The 20014-nt window shown below is 37.2% G+C and overlaps 1 protein-coding gene across 1 annotated transcript in view; it reads right to left on the bottom strand.

The window, feature by feature from the left end:
- galntl6 (polypeptide N-acetylgalactosaminyltransferase like 6) overlaps positions 1-20014 on the bottom strand; it is a 271655-nt gene that overhangs the window by 165260 nt on the left and 86381 nt on the right. Inside the window, exon 5 of the mRNA XM_079812186.1 lies at positions 16962-17128. Within this exon, the coding sequence (XP_079668312.1) occupies positions 16962-17128 (167 nt within the window). The remainder of the gene's footprint in view (positions 1-16961; positions 17129-20014) is intronic.

Below are 20014 nucleotides of genomic sequence, written 5' to 3'. Positions count from 1 at the left end.
GGTCAACTTCATGTCATTTGTAAATATGCATCCTTTCCATTCATTCAGACCTGCAACACATTTCAAAAAAAGTTGGGACAGGAGCAATTTAGGGCTAGTAATGAGGTAAAATGGTTAAATAATGATGTGATTTGAAACAGGTGATGTCAACAGGTGATTGTAATTATGATTTGGTACAAAATCAGCATCCAAGAAAGGTCTAATCCTTTAGGAGCAAAGATGGGCCGAGGATCGCCAGTTTGCCAACAAGTGAAATGTTTAAAAACAATGTTCCTCAAAGAAAGATAGGAAGAGATTTGGATATTTCACATTCAACAGTGCATAACATAATTAAAAGATTCAAGGAATCTGGAGGAATTTCAGTGCGTAAAGGACAAGGGCGCAAGCCTAAGCTGAACAACCGTGATCTCTGATCCCTCAGGCGGCACTGCATCAAGAATCGTCATTCATCTATAAGCGATATGACCACATGGGCTCAGGACTACTTTGGCAAACCTTTGTCAAGTACCACAATACGTAGTTACATCCACAAATGCCAGTTAAAACTGTACTGTGCCAAAAGGAAGCCCTATGTTAACAGTGTCCAGAAGCGCCGTCGACTTCTCTGGGCTCGGAGGCATCTGGGATGGACCATCACACAGTGGAAACGTGTACTGTGGTCAGATGAATCAGTATTTCAGGTATTTTTTGGGAGGAATGGACGCCATGTGCTCCGGACCAAAGAAGAAAAGGATCATCCAGACTGTTACCAGCATGTATGGGGTTGTGTCAGTGCCCTTGGCAAAGGTAACATGCACTTCTGTGAAGGCACCATTAATGCTGAAAAGTACATAGAGATTTTGGAGCATAATATGCTGCCTTCAAGAAGACATCTTTTCCAGGGACGTCCATGCATATTTCAACAAGACAATGCAAAACCACATTCTGCACACATCACAAAGTCCTGGCTGCGGACGAAGAGGGTACAGGTACTTGACTGGCCTGCCTGCAGTCCCGACCTGTCTCCAATAGAGAATGTGTGGCGCATTTTGAAGCGCAAAATGCGACAATGAAGACCCCGTACTGTTGCCCACCTTAAGACTTGTTTGCAGGAAGAATGGGACAAAATTACACCAGAAACACTTCATCACTTGGTGTCTTCAGTCCCTAAACGTCTTTTAAGTGTTGTGAAAAGGAATGGCAACATTACAAAGTGGTAAATGCTTTACTGTCCCAACTTTTTTTTTAATGTGTTGCAGGTCTGAATGACAGGAAAGGATGCATATTTACAAATGACATGAAGTTGACCAGACGAAACATGAAATATTTTTTGTTCATATTGTCTGCAATGAAATACAAGTCAAAGTAAATTTAGAAATCACTTCTTTTTTTCTTTTTTTTGCGTTTTCCATACTGTCCCAACTTTTTCTGATTTGGGGTTGTATATAACTTTATCATAATGTCACATTTCATTTTATTTCATTTTAAATTGAACATTTTCAAAAGAGTACTCTGACTTTTGTATCTCACTATACAAATGATGGATTACATTGACAGTTTTGCCAGTATTTTTGGGCAATGAGATATGTTACATATTTCTCTTCAAAGTGCCACCTCATATGCCAAGAAGACTAAAAATGCTGGTTGAGAAGATGATTGCTTTTTTTAAACTCTTGTTAATTGCAGTAGCTCATGGTTATGTATAATAGATATGATTTGAGTTAAAGCCTTGGCTCTCTGCTTTGCTGTTTTCTATTATTCATTGGCAATATGCATCACAGCCACACAGATCGCTTAACAACTGTGTGTAAATACACATTGGCAACTGATATATGATGCAATACTTACAAAGAGACATTCAAAGCTAACATTTCATCCATGGAAAAGAACGCATAAAAGAAAGAAAAAAAAAACATAAATTGCTATGTTCTCTAATGCCTTACTGTAGCACTATTGTGAGTGAGTCTCTTATGGGGTGCTGCATTATTCACTCTGCCAGACTGGCATTAGCAGCCAGGCTGAATTCACCACAGCATGGGACTGTGCTCTTTGTAATTAGCTGATCATTACACAATCAGAGTCATTCAGGACAACTCAGAATCAGCTTGGAGACATGAGGCTGATTGTGCTCAAATAGTAATAATAATAGCTGTCGTTTTTCAAATCCACCACCAAAATTGCGCCGGTGGCATCGTGGCACATTCATTTACGACAAAATAAATAACCTTGCTGGCCACAGCTGCATTCAGCCTAGTCAAGGCAGTTTTTTTCATTCATAGCAATATTCAATTTGCAAGTTTCTTTCAGGGCTCGGCGTGTGCGAGGCAGTTTATTTCCCAGCTCAATTTCAGTTGACTATGCCAAGTAAAAACAGCAGCCAATAACCACCACACACAATGGTCTCTGCCTTCTCCTCCTCTACTGTGCTGACTGCAAGTTCAGTCATTACATTTGAACAACATCCATCACAGTTGCTTTTACACTCCCACGTGATGGAGGTCGCTCCTCTACAGAGATGTTACTCTATTTCTCGAGGACAATAATGGCTTTGTATTGAGCAGCAGCACAATTGCCCTAAATGGAGAATAATTTCCACCCATTTCTCGGCTGAGCAGGGCAACACGACAAATGACATGAGAAATTCTTTTTTGTTTGGGGCTGGATGTCCTTTTGATACCTCTGCTTTAAGACGAGTGCGAAATCGATAGCTGACAGCGATATGATAATTGCAAGAGCTTCCCTCCAGTTGACCGCTCTTGCAGATAACCCTTCCTAATTCTGTGAAAGAAAAGCAATGAATCTTGTTAGGGGGTCTCTCTAAAGCAAGCTGATAGAAAGTCATCATGCTGGGACAGTTGTGGGTAGGATATCGGCATGTTAGATCTCTATGACTTCTCTTATTACTTCAGTACAGGTCATTAGAAATGTAGAGTCAGATTGACTTATAGTTAAAGCTTAGCACCTTTATGAATGCTTACGTACTGGAAATACTTTTCAAAACTTTCGTGAAGTTTACCTGAGGTCCTTTCATTCACATGCCCTTTCAGACATAAGCATGGCGACACAATTAATTAATCCTGAAAGGCTGTACACAATAGAATGCTGTTACAAAGGGCTGTAAGGGTGAGGGTTGAAAACATTATCAGTATGTCCAACAAAAGACCTCTAGTGCTCACATAATGATGGAAAAATGGCACTAGTCGCTGCATTAGATTCCACTCATGCACACAAAATGGTGGTTGCCAGAGGTAGAGCTTTGGTAATGAAGCAAATAATAAAGCCAATGTTCCGGTAATGATTGATTAATGACTACACCTTTTAAAAAGAGTAGCTGCTGATTTCAGTAATAGGAGTACTGATGCATGCTCCTGAATATTTCACAACCTCCCACAGCCAAGGAAATGGACTACCTGAGAAGACTGATTGAAGAGAGTGGGGCGTAGATGTGTCTCATTATAAAAAAGGCTGGTGCTGTCAAGGAGCCAGGATGATTTTGGTGGGAAAAGAGAGCGAAAAGTTTAATGTACTGCTACCCACAAATCTGTGTTCAGTGTGTCCAATGATGGCTCTAAGCTTCAAAATGAGCAAGGTGTGGGCTGACCCAAAAATAAAGCTGAAATATTTGAAATTATGTATTTGAAGGACGTATTATTGCTTTGCCCACTCATGCGGTGTTTGACCAATTCTGCAATGACCTCTACTGATTCAATGCCCTTCATTAAAAAATAAGTTATTGAGTACATTACACCATTTTAGGCAATATTTTCAGTTACTTTGTCTGTTTTTGCTGCAAAATGAGTCACCCGTTGCGTGTCTCCAAAAAATAGACAGTTGTATTATGGTCTTACCTGAATAAGACCATATTGGTCCCACTTTTGATTTTTATTATAAATGTCTTTAACTACTATGTACTAAGATTTCAATGATTCATTTAATACAATGTACTTATTGTATACATATGTTTTTACATTGTACGTCCTATATATATATATATATATAATTATTTTTTAAAATTACATTAATAAATTATACTTACATCAGTAACTAATTTTTGTAATTATATCTATATTTACACTATTTACACTACACCATGTCTCTGATCTTATAGGTATCTAACCAGAATATCAGCAAAAGTGTTTTGCAATAGAACATGAACATGTTCCAAAATTTTTTTTGGATGTAAATACATAGTAGTACTTACTATTTTTAACAAATCAGCTGTGAATGATTCAAGGACTCACTCATAAAGGCAAATACTTGTTTGATTCCTGAATGAAACAGTGTGTCTAAAGAAATCAGCTTTGAATGAATGACTCACATATAAAGACACTCACTTGTTTTGTTCCTGAATGAATGAGCGTTTTTGAATAAATTGGCTGTGAATGAATGAATGACTCACTCATAATGACAGCTTTTATTACTGGTGTAACAATGTTACCTGCAGAAAGAGTCACCGAAAGATCTCCACTGCTAATGCATAAGATTGACAATCTATCTGGACAATGAAAATAAAGATAAGAGGAGCCATACAGACATTGAAATGCGCTAGTTCTGTTGGACTGTATACCAGAAACGCTATTCAGCCAATTCGAAGACAGGTTAATAATAAAAAAATTTAAATAAATGATTTCCTTCAGTTCAGTCGAAATCTACAAACTACCTGTCTCCACACTGAAGCTGTATGATAATGAATGAGCAGGAAATCACTTGTCTAATGTGTTCAATATATCTTATATAATAATAATAGAAAAAGTCATTTTTGTCAAGATCAAATAGCATTTTAGAATGACAGTCCTTTTGAAGTGTCTGCAACATCTTGGTCAACAATCTAAGTCAGAAAAGTCAGGTCAAGTAGAAACAGCTCCTTCGTCCTTCATCAGGAATAGTTCATCCAAAAATGACAGTGCTGTTATCATTAATCGCCCTCATGTTGCAAACACATATTATTTGCTTTCTTCTGCGGAATACAAATGGAGGAGAATGGCAAGATGTTCCTGCTCTATTACATATGATAAAAAATAAATTAATAAATAAAATAATAAAATAAAACTACAAATAAACTACAAATAATAACATATATACCCAGAGGAAAAAATTATTGCTCAGCGGCTGCTTTTCTACGGAGCCCCGCACATGACATGCAAGAAAAATAAAGTAAATTGTGCACACTATTTACTAATTTGTTCCGATTTACTATTACGTTCCCTCAATTTGCTAAACCGTACGCACAATTTACTATTTCTAATATGAATAAGTAAATTGTCTTTACAATAAGGTCACATTTGTTAACATAAGTTATTGTATTAACTAACATGAACTAACAATGAGCAATACATTTGTCACAATATTTACTAATCTTTGTTAATGAATAGTTAATAAAAAATCTCTCTTTTAAAGTTTAGAAGAGACCTCAACAACTTTACAAATTCAAGTCAAGTACTTGAAAGGCACTAAAGCAAAAATAAAATCCATAAATTCAGTGAAGTTATGCAGAAATAAGGTTAACGTTACTCTTAATTGCTGACACACAATAAGAGAATATAGATGTACAGTTCGTGTGCATAGGGCACAGTATTTGTTCTTGGAAATAGTAATGTAACTGATGCAGTTCAGGAACAGTAACCCTGGAGCTTTCTTTGCTGAAAGGCACATTAAATGGCTTATGACTCGATCCTTGACTAATTTGATTATTAACAATTTCCCCGCCAGCGTTTAAAAAAAAAGTTGCCAAAAATGTAATGGCCCATAGAATATTTTGTTGAATATCTGAGCATGCAATATATCAAAATAAAGAGCAGACCCTCTACTTTTAAACAACAACAACAAAATGTTTTATTCTAGCTTCATGCATTCCTTTTTTACAACACTTAAATATGGGTAAGTTTCATAAAAAAAGCAACGTTTTGAACAAAAAGCTGAGAAAATCAAGTTTTTGTCAAAGACTACATCCAGATCAGATTCAGAACGACGATCAAACACAGATGGAGTAGATCGAGTCAATCAACACCCCCAAAGCTTCACAGTCCTAGCTCATCCTGGGTCGACATTTCATTCAGTAATATATGCAGTTTTGATTTATATGATGTTTAATGTTGATGATCACGTTATGCATCTGCTTACATATGATCGCTTGTTTTTTTGCGTCTTCTTCGCCTGTGTTTTGATCAGGAGATTCTGTACTCATTCAGAAGATGCGTAATAGCTCCCCCTAGCTTATAACAGTGAAAACCCGGAAAGCCGGAAAATTCTGTGTTTGGCATGGATTTAATACATATTTTATGTTATAAAAGAACATTTGATTGGTCAAGTTGTTAAGATCTCTTCTAAATTTTTACAGGAGACACATTTGAGAGCTCCAGAGTCTCGAGAGGAGAAAAATCTGAGCACATTGTGTGATGTTGTTGAGATTTATTCTAAAACTTTAAAGGAGACCATAAGTGAGAGTGTTAGATTTTAGTGTGAGAAGCAAGAAAAAGTCTCCATTTGATGTTAAATTAACCTAATTTTTTGTATCGGAGAAACATTTGAGATGTTAAAGAGATCTAAGAGATCTAAAGAGATCTATAAAGAGAAACAATTTATTTAATATCTTTTACAAATGCATTTTTTTTACTGTTTACAGTGTAGTTGAAATGTGGTTCACTCCATGTAATAGATACCATGTCTAAATACAGAGTTTTCTACACTCATCAGTGGTGTAGAGCCTAAGGAACAGGATCCTAAGTGGTGAAGTGTCAAAGTGGGAAGGATAGATAACCATTTTCTCACCAGGGACTAGTTCTAAGCATCATACTTTTAAGTTGAAAAGTCTCTGAAGTAGCTACAAGACCAATTACTGCAGACTGAGTGCAGTGCATTGTAAATGAAGAGCATAATATATTTAAGGGAAGATATCAACCAAAACAATATGCTACTTACAGTAACGTCTGCATTGTGCAAACTGGGGATTGTTGATGTGATGACTATGACTTTTTTTATACTCAATGTATTTTAAGTTCATTGTTGAGCTTAAAAAAATCATGTTTTTTTTCATTTAAATGCTAACTCCTGTTGAACACCTGCCACTGACAGTGGTGTTATTAACTTCATTAACACTTCAGCTCTTGTGATAAACCCTCAAAGCCTTGTCACCATGACAATTCCTGGCTGTGTTGGCACAGGATTGATGGATGCAGCTTTCCAAGCAATGTCTGCCAAAGTCTGTGAGCCTGATGAGGGGCACAAACTTTGATGAGAAGGTCAGCCACTTATGACTATCGACAGCCTCCATGAGGCGGCCAACGAGAGGATTGATTCTTGCTTTAAACTTTCACGCCGTGGGGGAGTTGCAGTGACAAAGAGTGCATCACTGTCTCTTTTGCCCGCTCCAATCAATCGCATCTACGACCACTCTAAAGAGATTCTGTCATTTCCCCCCCTCAACAGAAGCCTCGCCAAGACAGCAAAATGTCCAAGGGCATCCGGGCAGGTCTTATAATCTAGGCACATCACACCGAGGCGCAGTCAGCAGACCGCTAACACCCAGAAGACCACTGATCACCCACTGAAAAGACTGGAGACTGTACTACTGCTAATGGGTAGCAAAGACGTGTACAGTACATGATAAACTGCAATAATGTGTGAATCACATTGACTGATCCAGAAATTTGTGCCTTTAAATCAGAGGCACTGGGGAAACAGCAGTTTTCTTGTGAAATATGCACAAGCAATGATTTTATGGCAATAGCGATTAGAAGCAGATGCTCAGGAAGTGTTCATTTAACAAGCGCCCCTGGATAAGAAAAGTCAGCGTAATCTTTAAAGCAAGGGAACACATTTATTCTACGGGTCAATCTCATTAGGGGTAAACTTTGCACTTTTTTAGTCCGAGCAATTAGTCTAGCCAAATAATGCGATGGAATTGCTTTGATTGGGCTTAAGAACATTGATCCCTGAGGCTGATCTTGAGCCCAACCAGCTTAGGGTACATTAGTTGCCTCATGTGCAGAAAAAGCTATTAGACAATGGATTTTCTCTTCACCTTGATTCATTTATTGCTTAGATAATCCCTGTATTTTGTGGTGATTTACCCCACCACTTGCTAGGCGCAATGGCTTTTAGCTAATAGCTAACAAATGCAATTAAATAGTAACTTAAGTAGTCCCTACTGGAGAAACAAATCACATAAGTAGTACCTCAAATGATGTACTATACACTGTAATGTAGTATATGAATTTTTGAAGGGTAGTATAATCTAAAACAGAACACTAATGCTATTTTTTTTTACTACATAGAAATATTAAGAAGCAGAACTGTTTTAACAAGAAATGTTGTGTACCAAATCGGCATATTATAATGATTTCTGAAGGACCATGTGACTGAAGACTGGAGGAGTAATGGCTGCTGGGGAAAAGAAACTGCTTTGTACATATAAGCTTTTCAGTTGAGGGAAATTACTTTTCAAAACATGTCCACTTGCCTGAGTCCTAAGTCCTAAAAAAAAATAAAATAGCCAAAATGGCCTTTTACATATAGTACATGCTAAACAAACATTAAACAGTTTGGTCAAAGCATTCAACTTTTGTATAATGCTGCCTTCTCCACAGACAGAGTAGTTGCCACGTCTGCGATTCTAACAATTTTCTGTCAGTCACCATTGCTGCTTGATAACAGGTGATTATCGACAGTCTCCATGATGTGGCCAAAGAGAGGATCGATTCTTGCTCTAAACTTTCATGTCGAGGAAGACTGGCAGTGACAAAGAGTACATCACTGTTTCTTTTGCCTGCTCCAATCAGTCACATCTACAGTGACTCCAGAGAGATTATGCCATTTTGCCCTCCACAGAAGCCTCGCCAAGTCATCACCAAGGGCATCAGGACAGGTCTTATCATCTCTTCTTCTTGTGGTCACCTGACCTGTCTTCGCATTAATCAGTGGACCACCAACACTCAGATGACCAGCTTTATCACCCACAGGAAGTTTCAGCAGTCACTACGTCTGCCATCTTGACCATTTTTGGTCAAGCCACCATCATATCCAGATAAAACATCTGTTCCGATACATGAGTGCAAAAAGTGTGCATTCTGTTTTTCGACAAGTACTTCATCTGGACACACTGTTTTTTTTTGCATTGCTCAATGTGTACACACAATTTTCTCTCCTTATACAACAAAAATGGCATAAAATAGTACAAAAGAATGTCAAATGGGACAGACCTCAACACTAACTCTTTTTCTAAACCTAAATTACCTGCATTAAAAAAAAAAAAAACATCTGCTCTTTTTGGAGCAAAGCATGCTGGGTGTACTCACTAAAGCATTGACAGATCCAAGATAAGAGCACTGTCTCTCTTTAAGTAACATCTCAAGTTGCTTTGTGAATTGGTTCATGGCGTGCATGTGTCTGCTCTCAAAAAGAGGTGAGGTGATTGTAATAATTATGCTGTCTTCACAGAAGACTCTAAGAGGCTTGGCTAGCAAAGTGCCCAGTATCCCACTGTCTGCTTCTCAAATAGAATGTCAGAAAAGGGTGCCGAATGAACAGCTTGTTACTGCAAAGGTTTTATCATTCGGTTCTTTACATCACTTGGTGGAGGAGCTCAAGGACGTTCTCTTGGAGGGGAACACATTTGGCTTGCAGGAGTTGTTCCTCTTCATTCGCAAAACACAGAGCATAGTAATCATTCACTGTCAAGGTGTGCCAGCAAAACCTGCGAGTCTGTGTTTGTCTCTGTGTCTGTACGTGTTTATGTGTGTGTGCATGCATGTGTGTCCAGGAGTAGCCAGACAATCTTCACGCCATACTAATTGTGTCAGCTGTTGCTTTTCAAAGGGCACATGGAGGCTAGTCAGTAATTACTACAAATTCAGCTTCCAGCAGTTAAAAACACAAATTAGGCTATGGAAGTTAAGGTTCTCTTAGTTACATGTGATTTTTCACACTTCCAATACTGTAGTCAGAGAAGGTGGATCAGCAATGTGTTTCTGTGACACTGTTGCCCTTAAAGAAATAATCTCAGTTGAATACAAGTTTAAAGGGATAATTAATGTCATCATTTCATTCTTTTGTGCACTGCAGAAGAAAGAAAGTCCTGCAGGAATTTGGAATGCTGGGAGTAAATGATGGCAGAATTGTGACCATTCAGAAATACAATCACTAGTAATGTGATTTAATTGCTAATAATTTTTTTCCAATAGTTACCAAATTGATGTGGCGTGGTCAGTGTGAGGTGACAATGACACGTGAAGTTTGGGGTCAATATGTCAAAGCTTTGCAGAGATACAATCTCAGATGCAGTTTACCATTATGAGATCAAATTGGTTGATGTAGTATACACAATGACCCAAAGAATTTATCAAGACCAGTTATTCTCATGACAATAGCCTAAACTAATCAAAAGTTTTTTTTATTAAATGTTTGACCACAAGGTAGCGCTTGCCTGCAAATTGTTAAGTAACTTCAAGGCATTGTGTCGAAGACACATACCAAGTTTTGTAACAATACAGTATATGCCAATGCGTTCATAAAATATAGCATTTTGCGACAAAATTCAAAATGAACAATGCCCAAAATGGTCGATATGGGAATTTCATTCATCATTCAACTCGGCATGCTGCACTGAATCTAGAGACCTAAAGAGTAACTCTGAAGAGTTTTGTGATTTTTGGCCAATCCTTTCAGAAGTTATGTTCTCCTGACCACAAGGTTGTGCAGGTACCCTCAGCTCATGGTTGTCATAACATAAAAAACAAGTTTGGTCTAAATATGCTAAATAGATAACTTTTCTTCTAATTTGTTTGCGCGTTATTCCAGAACAGTTTGACTAATCAACTTGAATTTCATAACTTTTTCGCATGGCCGGAAGATGAAATGTTTTTTGTTTTCTTGTGAAAATTAGTGCAACACTCCAAAGGATTTCGAAGAAGTTTTGTAAAATTCAAAATGGCTAAAAATGTTCATGATGAAAATCATAGTATTTATATCGTCTTGAGCCAAGGAATCAGAGGGAAAATTTAGTTTCTAGTCCTTATGGATCAAAAGTTATTAGCATAAACGTGAGTGCAAATGTGGACAGTTGGTGGCACTAGAGCGATTGAGTTAGAGACTCCAAAATTGCTGTGGTTAACGTTCTGACTGTCCTCGATCTGTGTGCCAAATCTCATAACTTTCCCGCAAGCGGTTCTATTGGCTGCCATAGACTAGATGAAGAGGAGGAGGAAGAGAAGGAGGTGTATTATACTATACTGTAATGGTCACTAATAACGATGTACTGTATGAACACACATCCATGCAATGATAATGGCAGTTTAATTAGCCTTAATAGAAAATGAATGTTGACTTGCATGTGTTGTATCTTCCTTTACACAAATGTCATCTTTCATGCAAGCCATTTAATTTTGGTGCATTAGAAGAGAGCTTTAATTACATGTTCTAATTGAATACTATCTATTAAAGGGGATATGAATTTAATCATCATGCAGTTGACTTTATAGCTTAGCTAAACACACAAGTAAAGAGAAACATTCTGGAAGCCTTAACGAGTCATAGCAGGTCAAGGAAAGAACAACAAAAGTGTTCAGTGATGAAGCACCTTCACGCTACTGAATGCCACTGTGAGCGTCAATGACGAGGACGTTCCTCAATTAATTAAATGCATGGCATGAATTTAATTTGTATCCACAATTAATGAGAGCCCAGCAAGGCCTCTTCTTCACAGAGTGAGACATGGTGAAAATGCTTATCTTCAATAAGAGCCAGGCTGGCGCGAGAGAGACACCAGCAGAGCTTCCACTTTAGCAACGCTCTAAAAATACTTTACTTTAAGCAGAGTTGAAGAAACACAAACGCTCTACATATTCATGAAAATGAATCACACAGTACAAGTGAGGAGCGCCGCTGTAGTCTTTTCATGAGCATCCATTCATGAGTAGATGCTTTGAAATTAACTCTATGATTTTAGGACTGGGTGATATCCTAATATTCACTGCAGAATATTTTGTGCATTGAAAGCAATGTAAGTCACTTTGATAAACGTCTCTCCTGAAGTATTCAAAGTTGTGATTTTACTTTCATGTATTAAAAATAAATGTAGGGTTGTTAATATTGCAATGATTTTAATCATTTTTTTTTTATTTATATTTTAAGTTCACTAAAGAGTCAATGATATAGTTTAAAGACAGGCGTTGTAAAAAGTATCTCAAACTATTGATTTTTAGAAGCAAAAAAAAAGTATTACATTTGGTAAGTGATTCATTTCAGAAAATCAATTCAAAACTCTTTTAGTGTCATTTGTTAGCATTCAAAATGTTCACAGAAATCTCAGTGTGGCATTTTTGATACATGAAACCATTTTATTATAACTAAATTGTTCTGTTTATGCATTTTTATATTTTTATCAACTTTATTTTGATGGTCCACTTTAGACTATTCTACTAACTTTAAGTAACTTGGGTAACGTTTTATTTTGCAGTGTCCTTGTTACACATGTTACATGTAGTTACTGCAGTAATAACTATAAATTATACATAATTACAACTAACCCTAAACCAAATCCAAATCCCAACTCCATAGTAAGTACATGTAGTTAATTATCATTACACAATACTTAAATGCATAATTCAACCCATTCTCAAGGTGTCAAAATCTGAAGCATGGTCAAGTTCCTTCCGCGTCACAATGAAGACGCTAAAGGTACCCCTAGGCGTCACTATTTCGACACGCAGGGGTACTGCATTGATTTCAGTTGTTAGCCCAATGTGTCACATCAAGACGCATTTAATTCTTTGTATTTGTAAAAGCAGACATGATTTTATGAATATGTATTGGCGGCTACTTTTATATTTTGGAGAAACTAACCCAACTCCTACCCTAAACCTACCCACTTCTCAACAATATAAAACACGTAACAGGCAAATAAAAGTACAGTCACAGGTATTTATTGCAAAAACGGACCAAAAACAGTATAAAGGTATTAACTCATGTGGCATTCTAAGTCTTCTGAAGTCATATGATATCTTCAAGTGAAGAACAGAGTTGATCTTAATGTTTAAATCGCTGAAATGATGATCTCGCCGTTCCGTGAACGCACTCATTCAAATATCTAATTCAAATGATACACCTTGAGCATGACACAATCGGTCACGAGACACACAAGAGACAATGAAATTTTACAATCAAAACTGACATAATGACGCAATGGACGTAATGTTTCTTCAGGCGGCAATTTTTGAAATCGCGAATGGAGACGCTCATCTCTTTTGGGGATTTTCTTCACACAAATCAATCTTTTGGCCTTTTATTTGTACTTTTTGAATAAATTGTGCATGCAGTAGTATATGCCTGTTATATCCTGTGTTTTTGTATACGTTACAGTTTTATATCATATAATACACAAATGAGTAGGTGAAATATATATATATATATATTAGTGGTGGGCCGTTATCGGCATTAACGTGAGACTCTTATCGGGCGATAAAAAAAATATTGCCGTTAATCTATTCTCAAAGTTGGGTTGGGAGCTGGATCTATACTACGCAAGCTATGATGACTTTCACCTTGATATTTTAGCGCGGATGTATGCCGAATTGCACTGTAGGGGGCGAGAGAACAACTCTTCGAACCTGTGTGTATGCCTACTAGTGTTGTCAAAAATATCGATATTCCGCTATGTATCGATACTGAAATATCTGAAACGATACGCTACTCATTTTCTACAGTATCGATATCAGCTGCGCTCTCCTCTCCTCTCCGACCGACAGCGAGTTGACACGCACCCGCCTCCTCGCATTCAGTCCGTTTAATCCTCTGAACATTGCGAACGGGTGTTCTGCTGGATTTGTCCTCATGACAGCGTGTTAGTATTGGTGTGACCGGTCTGAATTTCGCGCGGGGTTGCACATAACGTTAATTCTACTAATTCCTGCAGATTTTGCGTACGCATCTGAAGCACACACACACATACCGTAATAAAGCCGCCTCTGATATACAAGTGCAAAAATTAGCTCCTTTTTCCATCTTTTTAATGGTCAAATACACTCAAAAATGTCTCAATGCCCATCTTGGTGAGTTTTAACGTAAACACAGTCATAACCAGCTCACAGGAACAGTGGGATCCATGCGTGCATCAGGTCTTAAAGGGACAGAAGTTATTTATTATTCAAACTACAAAAAGACAAACAATCACTTATGAGCAAACATATTCTGAATGCCTTCGGCAGAATTCAAATGAGCCATTTTAATCTAGATTAATCTAGATTCATTCCAAGATTACAGTGAGATTAATCTAAATTTTAAAAATTAATCTATGCCCACCACTAATTTATATATAATAAAAGGATAGGGTTGGGTTATATGTTCAAACGTGTCTAAATAAAAAAACAAAAAAAACAAATAAATGTAAATAAAAGTATCCTATATAATTTCATCATGACGATAACATTCCCATGCCCAACCAGTCTGTGTATCATGTCAAAGGTTTCTCATTTAAATCAATGGAGTACCCATGCGCGTCGATATAGTGACGCCTAGGGGTAACTTTAGCGTCTTCATTGTGACGCGGAAGGCACTTGACCATGCTTCAGATTTTGATGCCTTGGGAGTGAGAATGGGTTGCATAATTACACTGTAACACGGACAAAAAAGACTCACAGTAATTTGTCTATGTCAACTAACTCTCATTAGAGTATTAGTAGACTGTAGTAGACTGTTAGTGGAAGGTTAGGTTAGGGTTAGTTGTAGGGTACGTGTAAATAGAATAAGTTCACACGCACAGCTCCTTTTGTGGAATAGAACAAGAAAAACTATTTTTAAAGCCATTAAATACATGGATATTGAGATCAGACATTTTAAAAAGTCTGAAAAATACCGAAACTTTTATATCATCCAGCCCTAATGGATATCATGAGTGGTGCTAAAGAGAACACAAGGAGATGGGGGAATAACTTCAGCCCACTTAATATCTACTTTATATCTGGTTTTGGTTAGAGCCAGTGATTATAAGTGGCAGAAGTATGGCTCTCTGTCAGTCATTCTGGACTGTCCTCTGCTCTATGCTAATTAGATCTCACTCATTTTTTGTCTGTTGTGATTGATGGTACTGCACACTTTCAAAAGCGACTGTCCAGACAAAAAGGCCACCAGCTGCACACAACCTTCTGTGTGTATGTGTAGAGAGAGTGCAGTAAGAGGGACTGGTGACATGACTGACAGGTGATTATTTCCTCTCAAATGCACTTGGACATTATTGGTCAATGTTTAGTCTGAATGAAACATAACTACCAAATCATTTTTTCAGTACTGGAAAGCTCATTCATTCTTTCTGTATACTGGCTGAAGAAATTACTTCTTATTGCTAGAGATCTGAGGAAACTGACAAATGTGTGTTACAGAGAGTAAGAAATGCATCTGGCTAAAAATTCTCTTTAAACTCTTTAAACCACATAAATGACTCATACGAGCACTTGGCGAATGCACAGGAGATTTTGTGCTTTTTCAGAGGATCTGCTTTCAAATCACTGCAATGAAATGCCAGAAAAATGACATTTTCTATGCTTTGAGAGTTCACTGCTACTGTTGCTCTAGGTCAAAAATCTGTTGAGAGAGAATTTGCATCTCATTTGAGCTCATCATTAAAGAGCACTGACCAATGAGCTTGAGCTGATTAGCATAACAGAGTTTGTCGCCTACATACAGTACACACACACACATTAAATCCTGCAGATGGCCTTACATGAATTAAGCTACACTGTATTATAATATACGAACATGCTGACACAAACAACATGCAATTAAAAAATCATCATCATAAGTCAAACAATGCAAGATGCCTCTCAGTCTAATGGCAGCTAATTTCAGTTGGACATGAGTATTGTAATGGGAACAGAGCAGGCCAGAGTGGAGTACACTCTCACTATTGTGCTCTCCCGTTATTCCTCTACAGGAGTGATGATTGCCCAGCTGTGAGATGGAATGCTATTGGCTGAGATGTCTTGTAGTACAGAGGAGCATTGTGCGGTGGGATGTTCTTATTGATTTATTGTGTGAGCTATCGGGATGCTGTTCCAAAAGGCAGAGTTTTTGGTGCTATAGTGTTCAACGGTGTGCTATCAATGTGTCTCAAAGCGAAGATGCATTCCTGGTGACTTAATCTTTCTGCGTTCTACGACTAAACGTCTTACAATGAGTTAAATTTGCTCTATGCAAAGATTGACACAATAATACTCTTAGAAATGTTTTACACATATAATATGATTTAAATTGAGGGATAGTTTGTGAAAAATATATTTGTATTTCTTTTTTTTATACATAAATTACAACTTCCCCTCAGGTGTGGCATTATTAACCCTTAATGATGTTTTTCTTTTTGTGTTTTTTTTTTCTTCTCAAAATTGAGTGTGCTTGTTTAAGTAACAGTGTCAGTAAGGAGCATGCTAGAATTTTGAATGGGAAAAAAATCTTGGTAAATATCACTCAAATTAAATTTTTCACTGTGCATCAAGCTGTAATTTGTGTAAATGAAAAAAAGTGTGAAAATGTTATTTAAATTTACTTAGAATACATTCAAATGCTAACAATTATATTAGCCTTAATGGAGTCCAACAAATGTTTAAAATATAACTTCCACGAATATGTAGTGAAAATTACATTTAATCATGAATATGACAGACAACAATAAAAAAACAACTATGCGAAATAGAGGAATATACACTGTTGGATACTAACATACAAAACCAGTTTTGAGGGAGTCTACAAGGGTCAAAAGTGTCCCTACCAATTTGAGAGACACCCAATCATAACATATAATTGTCACTCAGTGATCATTGACAAATCCCTGTCTACCTCTATAAATGACCAAAAAAAAACTTTTTTGATGCACTTAAGGACCCAGTACTATCAAAGCTTCGTTCAACATTCATTTTGAGCAGCTAATGCAGAAAATCACCAGCAATAGCCCTGATGTCAAGCAGATGCTCTGAGAAAGAAAGAACGGCTCGGCCGTTTACCTCTGTCACTGTAGTCGTCTACCAGTATGATCTCTGCGATCAGGTGGTCAGGTGTGCGGTTGGTGATGCTGTGGAGGGTTCTGAGCAGAGAAGACCAGCCTTCGTTATGGAACGGGATGATAATACTGGTGTTTGGGAGGTTTTCAAGATACAGCTTCTGCTTACAGCTACAGAAAAGAAACAATGAGAGTGAGATTGAGAGCGAGGCAGGCAAATACTAGCTGATTATGCTTTACATCAGATGCTTAATCAGGACATCAATGTATAATCCACATATTGTAAGACACTTAAGAAACTCTCAACATCGCATAAGCCTACTCAGAACAATGATGTGTGAAATATAAATCTTGTCGCTTATTGCATTAGATCTTGCCAAACTGTAAAAACATTATTTGAAAACAAAAGCACCGGTGCGGGCTGCCCCAATGCCATAGGCAACGGCGACAGAGCTCGGATCATAAATCAATGTTTTGAGAGGTCCTTCAGTCCCAGCACTCTCATAAAGCATTCAGAAATCTGCATGCTAATTGAGCTCCGACAAAGCCGGCACCGACAGATGAAGTGGCACTTTATGGCTCACTCTCTCTCTAATTCAGCACCCTGACAAACTTGACAAGCCGGCCCTAATTCATACACCTCCGTATAATAATCATTCTCAGGGCGCTGCATGGTTTATTAACATTTCACTTCAATGGTGGTGGGGGGAAAAACACACACATAACAAAAATACAGTATAGAGCAGGGTTCCCTGGAGGGCCAATGCCTTGCAGAGTTTAGCTCCAACCCTGATCAAACACACCTAAGAAAGCTAATCACGGGCTTCATGATCACTAGAAAATCACAGGTGGGTGAGTTTGATCAGGGTTTGAACTAAACTAGGAACCCTGACGTAGAGAGATCCAGCATTGTGCACAAATGTATTCTGGAGAGGAGCCAGCATCTAAAACAGCCCTGTCTGACCTGTCAGATCAGTCTACTAATGAAATACAGTTCAGGAAGAAAAAGACGTGCCATTTGCATACTAATAGCCATGCAGACAGTGTCATGTGTATTACTGAAACATGCAATTCTCACATACAGCAAATTCTCTGAATCGGGTATTAGAGAAAATGTATTTGCATAAAAACACCACATAGGATTTGGGTGTTTTTTTTACTCTATTTTGTGGAAAGAGAAGTGTGCTGTGTTCTAAAATCTAGAAAGAAATAAAAATGCTTTTCCAGTAATGCATGTGTCACCATTAGGATGTGGTTTTCAATTCCTGTCCTTGAGGCCCTAATTATTATTATTTTTTTGTCTTTGCTTTAACCTTGATTCAACAAAAACAAAACAAAATGTACTTTTGTGACAAAACCGAAAAACTGAACAAATAATACAATTTGGAGTAAGAACAAAAGCATGTATTTTTATAAGAGGTCATATATACATACATAAATACATACATACATACATACATACATACACACCTACCATTCAGTCACTTTATTTTGTTTTTGAAATAAAGTGTTTATGCTCACCATGGCTAAATGTATCAAAATCTCTAAAATGCTGATTTGGTGGTCAAGAAACATTTCTTGGTAACACTGTACAATAAGGTTTGTTAGTTAACATTAGTTAACTACATTAGTTAACATGAACTAATAATGAAATGCACTTATAAAGCATTTATTTATCTTTGTTAATGTTAATTTCAACATTTACTAATGCAATATTAAAATCTTGTTAACATAAGTGAATGCACTGTGAGCTAACATGAACAAACCATGAACAGCTGTATTTTTATTAACTAACGTTAACAAAGATTAACTAATGCTGAACAGAGGTGTTGTTCATGGTTAGTTCATGTTAACTAATGCATTAACTAATGTTACCTAATACAACCTTATTGTAAAGTGTTAACCATTTCTTATTAGTATCATTAAAAACTGTTGAGCTGCTTACTATATTTGTGCAAAATTAGATTAAATTTTTTAATTTTGAAAATGACAATTATGGGGATTTCAATTTTTTTTCATATAAATGCTGTTCTTTTGAACTTTCTATTCATCAAATAATTATTTTTAAAAAATCACAACATTGACAATAATAAGTAATAAGACTGGAGTAATGGCTGCTGAAAATTCAGATTTGCCATCACAGGAATAAATGTTTTTAAAACTCTCAACTACTTTTCACTAGTAATCTGTCCAGTTCCTTCTGCTTGCTTTTAGCACTGACACTGCAGTAGCATCTGTGTATTTCTCTGTGTATTCACCTGCATTAAAAGTGAATACACGGGAATGCTTGCTCTCGCACTGAGACAGTTATTCACATTCTGTCTGTTGGCAGGTTCCACACTGAGCGCCACAGGCTTTTATAGGGGATGTAAATAAAAGCCCCACACCAGGCTCTTCACCGGAACACTGCAGTGCTTGAAAGGGGTTTACACAACTTTACAGCGAACAGCAGGAAAGCAACAGACAAACTTTTTCACCAAGAAAACGTAGAGTAGAGAAAACTCTCTAACCTTGTAATGGCACTAAAACATGTTTTAAAGACTTCATATTCATTCACATTATCAAAGCCTGGAAGCTTGGCAAGCCAGTAGCAGATGCTTATGCCCGTTCAGGCAGAAATAAATATATTTTAGTTATTGACAACCCTGTAACGAATGGGTCCTCCTTCAGACATTGACTCTTTGGTGCATGGGTTATTGAGAGATTTGTTCTTGCCAAGGGAAAATCCATGGCAGTGGAGACATTCAAGAGAAGGTAATGGTGCAGAGCCTTCTGAGAACAATTAACGATCAATCCATCAAGAAGCTCATTTAGATGGAAGTCTGAAGCCAGACTTTCTCCTCCAAATCTTGCTAAATGGATGGACTGCGAACCACAACTAATACTGTTGCTCTTTTTGGCCTTATGCTTTAATACTGATGGTCATGCATGGAGCCGGAAAAACTTTCATTGTTATTTGTGCTAGGAAATGTTCTTATAAATGAATGTGCATGTAGAACAGTCAAAATATGGAACACTAGACTCTTAGAAAAAAAGGCTTGGAGTTGTATATAGAAA

Source organism: Gobio gobio, assembly GCF_949357685.1.
Source record: "Gobio gobio genome assembly, chromosome: 3".
NCBI lineage: Eukaryota > Metazoa > Chordata > Actinopteri > Cypriniformes > Gobionidae > Gobio > Gobio gobio.
The sequence above is the reverse complement of the archived record's forward strand: the minus strand, read 5'-3'. Positions and strand labels throughout refer to the sequence as shown.